Raw genomic sequence first — 12918 nt, 5'->3', positions numbered from 1 at the left:
CATCCTTTGAGGTCTTACCGTTATCCAAGGGTGAGACAGCGCCTGTTGGATAGTAAATCGTTTCCTATAACAAAAAAATAGCAGCAAAAAAGTTAAATAAACAATGAGCACTAGGAAAGATGAGATACTTACAATGGGGGCAAGGTTTTGTTCTCCTAAATAAGGGGATGGCAAAAATCTGAATGAAGTGTTCATTCAGATTTTTGCCATCCCATTCACTATCAACCATACCTTAGGTTTGATAGTGAATGTATCAAACATGGTTTATATTTTAAAAATTTCCACATGAATCTTTCTACATAATTTTCCATCAATTTCATTCCTTCCTTTCTTTTTCCTCCTCAGCTTATAAGGCATTTAAGGCTTCATTTACTAAGCCGCATTAACGATTCTCTTGCGGCAAATGAGGGAAGCCCATAGGAATTGAATGGGCTTCCTCTCATTTACCGCACAAGAATCGCAAGTGCGGCTTTGTAAAAGAGGCCCTTCCATTTTTGTGCATGGTTACAAATATCTACCCTGCCTTTCCTCTTTAAACACAGAGAGGATCACAGAGCCCACAACAGTCTCTCCTGAGTGAATCCGGTGCCCCTAAAAGCCACTTAAGGGAAGGAACTCAGGTATACAAATCACTTCTGTAGATACTGAATTATGCTAAATTTCCAATATCCACTTTTTTAAAATAATTGCACTTTAAAATGCATGGCTTGAGGAACTAGAAACATTTTCAAGCAGTAAAGTATAACCCCTTCCTAATATGGTTCCAATGCCACCATTGCAATTGTGAAGTCTGAATGCAGTTGTGAATCACGTGACAGTGTGAACAGCCGCTGTAACTTACCTCCAAGTGCCGGGAAAGCCCATTCCATTTGGAAAGCACTGAATTTCAAAAGCATGAATCTTTTTCATAGTTCCTTACCCAGCTGACTTATAATTTAGAGTTACCAATAGGCTCAATTTTTTAAGGTGATCCTGTTTTTCCTGAAAAGAATGGAGCCAACTGGCAAATCTAGCTACCAAATTGTGTCTTGGGGAATGAGCAATCTCTGATAAATAGTGCTTGATATGCAATTCTAGTGAGGCCACGTGCAGACAAGTGCAAGCCAGTCAGCCCTTTTGGTATAATGAGGTCATTTTTAGAAGAATAGTGATGGTATATATCATGCAGAAGTAAGAAACCCTTGAACTCCGGAACTGGATGGGTCAGATTTAAGGGGTTTGTGTACCATAGGTCTCCCATTTTAGGGGCAAATCTATAAGTTGATGCCTCCTTTTAGGTCCCCTGATACAGCATGGTAAGAGGCTATTTTACGACATCTGGGCACCCAGATTTTGTTACAGAATACTAGTGGAACCTGGGATTGGTGCACCTAACATTTTACACATCCACAGCTATACCAGCCAGAGTAACTGCAGGTGTCTAAATGCAGCAAGGACTCGCTATCACCCACACACATGAGTGGCACTGGCTGCGTTAATATTTAATGACCTTTCTGACCTCCCGTGCAATTTTCTTAAATTAGACCTCTTATTTTCTAACTCCTCTTACTCTCTTACCTATCTATCAGGCTTATTTTCAAAAGAGAAGGGCACCCATCTTTCAACACAAATCGGGAGATGGGCGTCCTTCTCTCAGGGTCGCCCAAATCGGCATAATCGAAAGCCAATTTTGGGAGTCCCCAACTGCTTCCCATCGTGGGGATGACCAAAGTTCCCGGGGCGTATTGGAAGCGTAGCGAAGGCGGGACTGGGGCGTGCCTAACAGATGGGTGTCCTCCAGTGATAATGGAAAAAAGAAGGGCGTCCCTGACGAGCACTTGGGCGACTTTACTTGGTCCACTTTTTCTTACCACCAAGCTTCAAAAAGGTGCCCAAACTGACCAGATGACCACCGGATGGAATCGGGGATGACCTCCCCTGACTCCCCCAGTGGTCACTAACCCCCTCCCACCCTGAAAAAAACAACTTTAAAAACTTTTTTTGCCAGCCTGAAATGTCATACTCAGGTCCATCGCAGCAGTATGCAGGTCCATGGGGTGGGGGGAGGAATGTGTGTGTCAGCGTAGGCATAGCGAAGGCGTGGACGTCCTTCTTTCAAACATTTTGGACGTCCTGAAATGCTCTCCCCCTCCCCCACAGGGACAGCCAAATTTCAAGGGAGTGGCGTGGAGGCGTGGCCTAGTGGTCAGAGCACTGGTCTTGCAATCCAGAGGTGGCCGGTTCAAATCCCTGCTGCTACTTGTAATCCAAAATCCAAATAAATAAAGGGGATGTTGGAGGCATAGCAAAGGCATGAACATCCTTCTCATAAAAAGATCCACATTTGGACGGAGGCATAGTGAAGGACGTCCTTCACCCATACTCTAAAAAAAGATGTCCCTGACGAGCACTTGAACGTTTTTACCTGGACTTGTGTTTTTCTAAGGTTGTAGACGGCTATTATACACGCAGCTTGTCTGTATGTATGATGCCGTCTTTGGCATACGCAGAGCAGCCACACATAATGCTTGGCTGTTCTGCACTGGCTTCCCCTCCTTAGGAAGGAAATCGTGTGCAAATGAGCTAACAGCGAGCAGCTCATTTGCATGGAATTTCCTTCATGCATGCCCGTTCCTTTCCGAATCGCTAAGGGATAAGAAGGGAAGGGCTTTTTCCGTTCAGTTAGTACATCTGGGTGAAGGTAAGGGAGCTATGAACCTGGGAGCAATTTATGAAGTCCACTGCAGTGCCCCTTAGGGTGCCCGGTTGGTATCCTGGCATGTCAGGGGGACCAGTGCACTACGAATGCTGTCTCTTCCCACGACCAAATGGCTTGGATTTGGTCGTTTCTGAGATGGGCGTCCTCGCTTTCCATCTCTAAGGTCGACCTAAATTTGCTGATTTGGGCGTCCCCGACCGTATTATCGAAACGAAAGATGGATGCCCATCTTGTTTTTACATAATACAGGTTTCCCCGTCCCTTGCTGGAGCCGTCCTGCGAGGATGTCCCCAGGAAACCTGGGCGTCCCTTTCGCTTATGCCCCTCTATGCTATGAAAATGTTTTATTGTGTATTGTGTTGACATTGTAAGTAGTATCCTATGGGGCTCATTTTTTGAAGAGAAAACCTCTAAAAAGTGGCATAAAGCAGCATTTGGACGTTTTTCTCACAAAAAACATCCAAATCAGTATTTTTTGAACCTATTTTTCAGATGTTTTTCTATGCTGTTCATCTGCGGTGCAACCAAATCTCGAGGGGGCATCCGGGGGCATATTAAGGGAGGGATTTGGGCATTCCTAAGACTTAGAAATATTTCAGCCATAATGGAACAAAACAAAACTAATAGAAGAGGTTTTGAGCTAGACCTGTTTTTATAAGGCACAAAAACGTACCCTAAATGACCAGATGACCACTGGAGGGAATTAGGGGTGACCCCCCCAATACCCCCCCAGTGGTCACTGACCCCCCTTGCACCCCCTAAAAATGTGAATAAAAATATGACTTACCAGCCTCTAAGACAGCCTCAGATGTTACAGCCAGGTCTATTAGGCAGCAAGCAGGTCCCTGAGAAGTGCAGTGCACTATGGAGTGGGGGACTTGGGTCCCTATCTCCCTCTACATGTCACACTTGTGATGGAAACTGTGACCTCTCCCCAAAGTCATCAAAACCCTACTGTATTCACATATAAGTGCCCCCTTCACCCATAAGGGCTATTGTAGTGGTGTACAATTGGGGGGGGGGGGGAGGGGAACAGTAGGTTTTGGGTGGGTTTGGAGGGCTTAGGGAACAAGATAAGGGAGCAAAGGTGAGATGTGTACCTGGGAGCATTTTTAAGAAGTCCACAGAAGTGCCCCCTAGGATACCCCATTGCTCTCCTGTGATGTCTGGGGGACCAGTCTGATAAAAATGATGGAACCTCCTACATCCCAATGGCTTGATTTTCTACGTTTTGCACTTATTCATTTTTTTTTTTTTCAAAAATGGACCAAAAAACAAAACGTTTAAAGCACAAAACCTTATTTGAAAACAGTATTTTCGAAAAAAAAAAAAAAAAAAAGATATTTTTCTTTTTTTGAAAATGACATTCTTTCCTATTCAGATTTTGGACCTTTTTTGCAAAACGTCCAAAGTTGGACTTAGATATCATATTGAAAATGCTCCTCCACACCATACTTAGCATTGTTACTTGAATATTTTTACTGCTGTAATTGTCTATTGCTTATGTTTGACTTATTCTTGCTGAACACCACCTTAAGTGAATTCCTTCAAAAAGGTGGTAAATGAATGCAAATAAATAAATAAATAAATAAATAAATAAATAAAATATTTATTCTGTAGGTTGCATGTTTAAATAGCAGCACTGCCTATGCCTCTCCCATGGTCCACCCTTGCATTTCCATGCTCTACTACTTACACATACCACATAATACACTTACCCATGAGTGCGTCAATATTCTGTACATTTACATACACAAGTGGTGTGTAAAATGCAGGCACCTAATTATACAACTGTCATTTTGTGTCTATTGAAAAAAAATGGGGCCCTCAGTAAGGGGATTTTTCCAACATTGTGAACAGACCCTAAGAAATCTGGCCAAAGCGTAAACAAAGCTAAGCTGTTTATGGCATGGGCTGAACAGCATCTGTACAGGGGTACTCCAGCTCTTGCATAGAAAAGGAGAAAAAAAGATCATGAGGACATAAGAGTTGCTATACTGGGTCAGACCAAAGGTTCCATGTAGGCCAGCATCCTCTTTCCAACATTGGTTAATCCTGACAATAAATACCTGGTAGGGATCTCAAAAACTAGCTAGATTCTATGCTACTAACCCCCAGGAATAAGCAATGGCTTTCTCCAGGTCTACCTTAATACCAGGAACCTATTCAAACCTTTTTAAATTCATCTACGCCAACTGATTTACCACATTCTCTGGCAATGAGTTCCACAGCTTAATATGTGTTGTGTGAAAAAAATATTTTCTCCTACTTATTTTAAATAGGCTACTTTGTAACTTCATTGGATGTCCCCTAGTCTTTGTATTTTTTGAGAGAGTACTCATTTTACTCCACTCAAGATTTTATAGACCTCCTATCATATCTCCCCTCCAAGCTGAAGAGCCCTAACCTCTTTAGCCTTTCTTCATAGAAGAGTTGTTCCCAGAGCTAGTGCAAGGATGGTGGGTGCCCTATCCTCTTCTACCACTTTGTTTTGTTACATTTGTACCCCGTGCTTTCCCCACTCATGGCAGGCTCAATGCGGCGGGCAATGGAGGGTTAAGTGACTTGCCCAGAGTCACAAGGAGCTGCCTGTGCTGGAAATCGAACTCAGTTCCTTAGTTCCCCAGGACCAAAGTCACCACCCTAACCACTAGGCCACTCCTCCACTCCTTGGGTGAAACTCTTCATTAAGCTGGTTAATAAATCCTAATAAACAAATAGCTAATTCTAGTTGCCCTTCTCTGCACCTTTTCTAATTCCACTATATTTTTTGAGATGCAGTGGCCAGAACTGCATACAATATTACAATATCCAAGCTGCAGTTGAACCATGGAGTGAAACAGAGACAATATGATATCCTTTATTTTATTCTCTATTCCTCTCTTAGGGCTCTATTTACTAAGGCGTGCAACTAAAGACCTAGAGATGCCTATATATTCCTATGGGTCTCTAGCAATAGCATGTGCTAATTTTTAGCGCACACTAAAAACGCTAGCATGCCTATAGCAGGCTCAATAAACAGGGCCCTTAATTCCCAAAATTTTGTTAGCTTTTTTGGCTGCTGCTGTACACTCAGCAGATTTCAATTTATTGTCATGATGATACCTAGATTCTTTTTCCAGGTGATGACTACCATCAAGTAGCTTCCACATGTTTCAGAAAACATGTTTCAGAAAAACTTACGACAACAAGTTAAGACCTCACCTGGTATCTTTTACCAATAACTTCCTGATGAAATCTTTTGCCAGCTCACTGGTGTGACTAAAGAATTCTTCATCAAATTCATAGTTCACGGCAGTGATGTTTGCCAGAGTCTCCTGTTTGGTTTCTCCGAGGAAAGGGGATGCGCCACTCAGCCTAAAATACAAACCAAAACAACTGTTTTCACAGAGAAAGAAGAGCTGGGGCAATTATCTTGGAAATGTGCATACTTCTATGGACACTATTATTAAAATAACAGAGAAGCACAAATATTTTGTAACAGTGGGAGAAACTGAATTAGTGATCCACCCATCTCATTAATCTTACATACAAGTGCTCAGCGAGGACCTGCTGATGGTTGGAAAACTTCACTAGTGTATCTTACCTGCTATAAATTGCATTCAAACTAGGGAAAAGGTAAACTTGGGGTTGAATAGGTAATTCCATTGTCTTTTTTGTTAAATTACTCTACTTATTTAGCAAAGTCAGTTTAGACAATAGTAGCATTTTAAGGATCTGTAAGGGTTTCATATAAATAGTGTTTTAGAGTCTAGTTTTGTATTTTAGGTTGCATTTTAGAGCTTGGCATAACACCAGTTTAGGGAAGACAATATTTAGTGATTGTACATGATGATCTTAAGGTGGCCAAACAGGTAGAAAAGGTGACGGCAAAAGCTAGAAGGATGCTTGGGTGCATAAGGAGAGAATGGCAGTAGGAAAAAGGATGTGACGATGCCCCCTGTATAAGACCTCATTTAGAATACTGTGTACAATTCTGGAGACCGCACCTTCAAAAGAAATGGATGAGCTGGAGTGTAACTGTTAAGGGGCTGTGACATTAACTTCAGAAATTTTAGTACAAGAACAGTGCTGGGCACACTTTCTACGGTCAGTGACCTGCAAATGGCAAGGACAGATCAAGACAGTTATATATATGAAGTATCACATACTATGTGTAATGAGTTTATCATGTTGGGCAGACTGGATGGACCATACAGGTCTTTATCTGCCATCATAGACTATACAAACAGGATGGAGATGGTCCAGAGGGTGACTACTAAAATGGTCAGTGGTCTTCATCATGAAGCATATGGGGACAGACTAAGATCTTAATATGTATTCTTTGGAGGAAAGGCAGGAGAGAAGAAAGAGATGTTTAAATACCTATGCAGCATAAATGAATAGGAGGTGAGTCTCTTTTAGTTGAAAGGAAGCTCTAGGAGAAGCCAATACTTGAGATTTTAACACGCAATTATTGGTGGTAATATCTTTCTTGAGATGCGGCGACCAGAATTGAACACAATACTCAAGGTGCAGTCGCACCATGGAGCGATACAACGGCATTATAACATTCTCACACCTGTTTTCCATACCTTTCCTAATAATACCCAACATTCTATTCGCTTTCCTAGCCGTTCTATTCTATTCTATCATTCTACATTCTAAAATACAAGAACTACCACCTACAATTCAGAAAACACCTGAAAGCCCACTTCTACAAAGCAACCTACCCTCCTGACGATCCCACAACACAACTAATCAGGAAACACCCTTACAATCATTACCCTCAAACAAACAAAAAAGGAATGAGCAGAAAAGAAAGAAGAAATGAAACTGGACCAGACTCAATCACACCGGAAGACCCAGAACACTTGACCCCCCCCCCTAAAGAAAACAAATCTCATCTTTTCCATCTATGCCTTTGAACCTGCAAACTGCTAGCCTCTTTCTAACTGTAAGCCACACTGAACCTTCCACTAGCAGGGAAAATGTGGCATACAAATGCAATAAATAAATAAATTATTTAGGCATGAGGATTTACATCAGGGTTTCGTTGCTGTAAATGTAACACCTAATGTAGTTGCAGTTCCCGGTGCTAAGTGCTATTCTATAAACAGTGCCTAACTTTAAGCGCCGTTTATAGAATAGAGTTAAGCACTATTTTTTTTGGCGCTGATTGTTCAGGCATCATTTAGAGAATTTAGTCCTATATCTGTCCCAAACATGCTTAATTAATCTGTTTCAGTCTTTAATGAAAAAATCGTGTATTTTCTCCATGTCTTCCTCCCCCACAGCTTCCAGTCATGACCCTTTATCCTTGAATGTCTTTTTCTACGGGAAATTGCAACTTCTGGTACTTTCATAAACATCTGAATGTTTTTATCATATCCTTCCCCGTCTTTCCTCCAGAGAGTTCATTTTGAATGTCTTAAGCCTCTCTGTGTTGTAGGCCCTGTACCATTTTAATAACTCTTCTCTGAACTGCTTCTATCCTCTCATTGTCCTTACAAAGGTCTGTCCTCCAGGACTGAATACAATATTCAAGTAGCAGTGAATACAGAGGCAATACTACATTCTGTCCCTAACGGGCTCACAATCTAAGGTTATTTGTACCTGGGGCAATGGAGGGTTAAGTGACTTGCCCAGGGTACAAGAAGCTGCAGTGGGACTTGACCCAGTTCCCCAACGTCTTTACCCACTGCACTAACCATTAGGCTGCAGTGGGATTTCAACCCAGTTCCAAAGGTTCTCAACTATCCTTCTATGCTGTCTTGGACCTTGTACATACATTAAATTTTAACTGTAGTCTGCAAACTGCCTTGAAAGTTTTCTGATTTGGTGGTATATCAAACATAAAATAACCTTGAAACTTAAAATCCCCTGCAAGTTTCTGTTAGTTTACATAATCCCCTGAATAAATGACTCAGACAATAAAGATATAGTTGGATTATTTAAACAGCAAAAGGATTTAACAGTAAGGGGGTGGGGGAGTTATCAATGTGGACTACCATTAAAATGGGTTATTTTACCACAAGTCATGCTATTTTACCACATTATTTCAATGAATAAAATGGAACCCTGTGTAAAATAGCATGACTTGTGATAAAATAATCCATCTTAATAGTAGACACATGGACATCTCCCCTAAATATCTCAGTATGAAAAGTAAACCTTTCATTCAGTAACTGGTAGAACCTCCTTGAGCAGCTGCTCTTGCTGAATTTTGGCCTTTGTAGCTCTGTGACATTTGAAGGTTTCTTTGCATGAACAGCTCTCTTCAGACCTTGGCACAACATTTTGCTAGGATTTAATTAGGACTGACACTTGCTCAGCTCAACATATCTTCTGCCATTCCGTAACAAATGTACTTCAATGTTTAGGACTGACTGTCACAGACGGGTGGCCTGACATTGTGCTCTAGAATTTTCTGATCTAACACTAGACTACGATAACCCTGGACATATCAGCCAACCTTAACAGTGCAATTCTCTAGTAATGACTACTTTGCATGTGAACTCTCTTGTAGCTTAAGAAACTCAAGAAGTTGCTTTGGGTCAAAAAATGAAAAGGATTTACCTTCTAAAACAACCAAACACAAGGAAATATGAATATATAATTTGCTCCATGAGCCAGCGTTCTAGCTCTTACAGCCAAAAACTCCTGGCATCTCTTCTGTGTATTTCTTGATAAATCAGGAAATACACAAACTTGAGACCACCCCAAAAACGTATTCAAATGCCCAAAGTAAATACACAAAACTCGGTCCCGGTCAGATTCCAACACAAAGGTTAAAATCATAGTTGACCTCTGAATAACTACTTCTAAAGTTGACTCAAGGAAGCCGGTCAAGTCCATAGTAGCTATCTCCCCACCTTGCTCTCTAAGAGCCCTTCCAAGGCCTGGAACATAGTAGGCTCTAACCAGGGGTGGTAATGCCCACTGTGCTGAACCAGCCCCTCACACAAATGAAAGTGTTCTGTCTTACTCCCACACTTGCTAATCTGCTTACCCTTCTTCTGTGTCAGAGGTACACAATGTCTGCTCTCAAGAGCTACAAGCCAGTTGGGTTTTCAAGATTTTGATAATAAATATGCATGAGATCTATTTGCATGCATTGCATCTATTATATGAAATAAATCTCATGCATATTTGTTGTGGAATTCCTTAGAATCTGAGTTGTGCATCCCTGTTCTCAGTGGAACAGTATTTAAAGCCTTACTGAAGTCCAACACATTCCATAGACATTAACCATACAGATGATAAATTTCATCCATATATTACTGACTCACCCTCATCCACACCCTTGTCACCTCTCGTTTGGACTACTGCAATCTGCTTCTTGCTGGCCTCCCACTTAGTCACCTCTCCCCTCTCCAGTCGGTTCAAAACTCTGCTGCCTGTCTCGTCTTCCGCCAGGGTTGCTTTACTCATACTACCCCTCTCCTCAAGTCGCTTCACTGGCTCCCTATCCATTTTCGTATCCTGTTCAAACTTCTTCTACTAACCTATAAATGTACTCACTCTGCTGCTCCCCAGTATCTCTCCACACTTGTCCTTCCCTACACCCCTTCCTGTGCACTCTGTTCCCTGGATAAATCTTTCTTATCTGTTCCCTTCTCCGCTACTGCCAACTCCAGACTTCGCTCCTTCTGTCTTGCTGCGCCCTATGCCTGGAATAGACTTCCTGAGCCCCTACTTCTTGCCCCATCCTTGACCATCTTTAAATCTAGATTGAAAGCCCACCTCTTTAACATTGCTTTTGACTCGTAACCACTTGTATCCACTCGCCTCCACCTACCCTCCTCTCCTCTTTCCTCTACACATTAATTGATTTGTTTGCTTTATTTTTTGTCAACTAGATTGTAAGCTCTTTGAGCAGGGACTGTCTTTCTTCTATGCTTGTGCAGCGCTGCGTACGCTTTGTAGCGCTATAGAAATGCTAAACAGTAGTAGTAGTAACTCAGGAGAGGAATGACAGAGTAAAATTAACTTTCTTCACATTAAATTATTTTAATTGCCAGTTTCTAAATGAACATTTTACAAATGTTTGATGGTTGTCAAAAAAGGGATGAAAATTGCTGAGAGATTCAGCCAAAAAACTGCTGACTTCTTATATACCTCCCTGTTTACTAAGCTGTGCTAGCGGCTGCTGTGTGGCAATGCCGAAACAGTCCATTCAAAGTGAATGGGCTCTGCTGTCATTAGTGCATCACAGACGCTAGCACAGCTTAGTAAACAGGATGGATAGTGAATCTGCTTAAAAGTTACACTTTTCAAAACTTAGTTATCCAATGGAAATTTTGCAGGTCTTGAGATATTTATACAATAGAATAGAACACGTTGCAATTTTTCATTGGCCCAAATTATTCATTCTCTTAGGCATGTCTGCAATTTGCATCTCTGAAAATCTGCCATGTTGTGACTTTATACAGCCATTTGTCAGGGGCCTATTTATCACATAATCCAATCAGTGAAGTGTTATAATTAACAACAACAAGAACAACAGGATGTGGTAGAATTGAGCCTCTTTATGACATGGACAAGACAGTGAGCTTACATCTGACTGAAGACCCAGTGAGAAGGAAGAAACAGAGAAAACTGTAGGCAGATAAAGACCATATGGCCTATCCAGGCTGCCTACCTATGCCATCTACTCTCCCTATCACTCCCTATCTACTCTCTTGAATTCAGATACTGTTTTTGTCTTCACCACTTCCACTGGGAGACCATTCCACAAATTCACCACCTTTTCCATGAAGAAGTATTTTTCAGGGGCGTAGCCAGACACATAATTTTAGGTGGGCCTAGACCAAACATGGGTGGGTAGAAGAACTCTGCCCTGTCCCACAAGTGATTTGGTCTCTCCCTCTCTCACCTGCAAACCATATGGACTCTCAAATATACCCCCTCCCCCGCATACCTTTTAAGTAGCAGATTTCCACCAGCAGCGACTAATACACACTGCTCATGTTGGCCCCACAGCATTCCCGCTGATGCAACTTCCTGTTTACACATAGGTGGGAATATATCAGAGGGAAGGCTGTAGGGCCAGTGCGAACAGTATGTATCAGTCGCTGCTTGCTGCAGGTGAAGATCTGCTGTTTATAAGGTATGCAGGAAGGACAGTTGGGAGTATTTGTCTGATGGGGCTTGGGGATCCCTACCAGCCACATCACAGGTGTGCTGCTAGTGGGTGGGCCTGGGCCCACCCTTGGCTACGCCACTGTCTCATATTACTTTCACCTTCATCCTATGCCCCCTCGATCCAGAGCTTCCTTTCAAATGTCTCTATCCTATCTCCCCTCTCCTGCCTTTCTTCCAAAGAATACATATTGAGATCCTTAAGTCTGTCCCCATATGCTTTATGATGAAGACCATAAGTACATAAGTATTGCCATACTGGGAAAGACCAAAGGTCCATCGAGCCCAGCATCCTGTTTCCAACAGTGGCCAATCCAGGTCACAAATACCCGGCAAGATCCCAAAAATGTACAAAACATTTTATACTGCTTATCCCAGAAATAGTGGATTTTCCCCAAATCCATTTAATAACGGTCTATGCACTTTTCCTTTAGGAAGCCGTCCAAACCTTTTTTAAACTCCGCTAAGCTAACCGTCTTTACCACATTCTCTGGCAACGAATTTCAGAGTTTAATTACACAATGAGTGAAGAAAACTTTCTCTGATTCGTTTTAAATTTACTACATTGTAGCTTCATCGCATGCCCCCTAGTCCTAGTATTTTTGGAAAGCGTGAACAGACGCTTCCCATCTACCTGTTCAACTCCACTCATTATTTTATAGACCTCTATCATATCTCCCCTCAGCCGCCTTTTCTCCAAGCTGAAGAGCCCTAGCCGCTTTAGCCTTTCCTCATTTTAGTAGCTACCCTCTGGACCGACTCCATCCTGTTTATATCTTTTTGAAGGTGTGGTCCCCAAAATTGTACACAATATTCTAAATTATGTCTCACTAGAGTCTTATACAGAGGCATCATCACCTCCTTTTTCTTACTGGCCAATTCTCTCCCTATGCACCCAAGCATCCTTCTAGCTTTCACCATCGCCTTTTCTACCTGTTTGGCCACCTTATGATCACATACGATCACACCCAAGTCCTGCTCCTCTTTCATGTACAAAGGTTCTTCATCCCCTAAACTGTCTGCCAGTCCATACCATTTACTCTCCCTATCACTCCCTTAGAGTTCCCTCAGGGGCTTCTGCAGTTCAAATGCATGAC

General features: G+C 42.0%; 1 protein-coding gene across 2 annotated transcripts in view; it reads right to left on the bottom strand.

Moving 5' to 3' along the window:
• Positions 1-12918, bottom strand: part of DAPK2 (death associated protein kinase 2) — a 250690-nt gene that overhangs the window by 61693 nt on the left and 176079 nt on the right. For both annotated transcript variants that reach the window (XM_030188175.1, XM_030188164.1), the window contains exons 8-9: positions 5903-6055; positions 19-64 (exon numbers count right to left, since the gene is read on the bottom strand). In XM_030188175.1, the coding sequence (XP_030044035.1) occupies positions 19-64; positions 5903-6055 (199 nt within the window). The remainder of the gene's footprint in view (positions 1-18; positions 65-5902; positions 6056-12918) is intronic.

This window comes from Microcaecilia unicolor, chromosome 1 (genome assembly GCF_901765095.1).
Source record: "Microcaecilia unicolor chromosome 1, aMicUni1.1, whole genome shotgun sequence".
In the NCBI taxonomy this organism is placed as follows: domain Eukaryota; kingdom Metazoa; phylum Chordata; class Amphibia; order Gymnophiona; family Siphonopidae; genus Microcaecilia; species Microcaecilia unicolor.
Note: the sequence above shows the minus strand (reverse complement) of the source record. Positions and strands in the feature narration are given on the sequence as shown.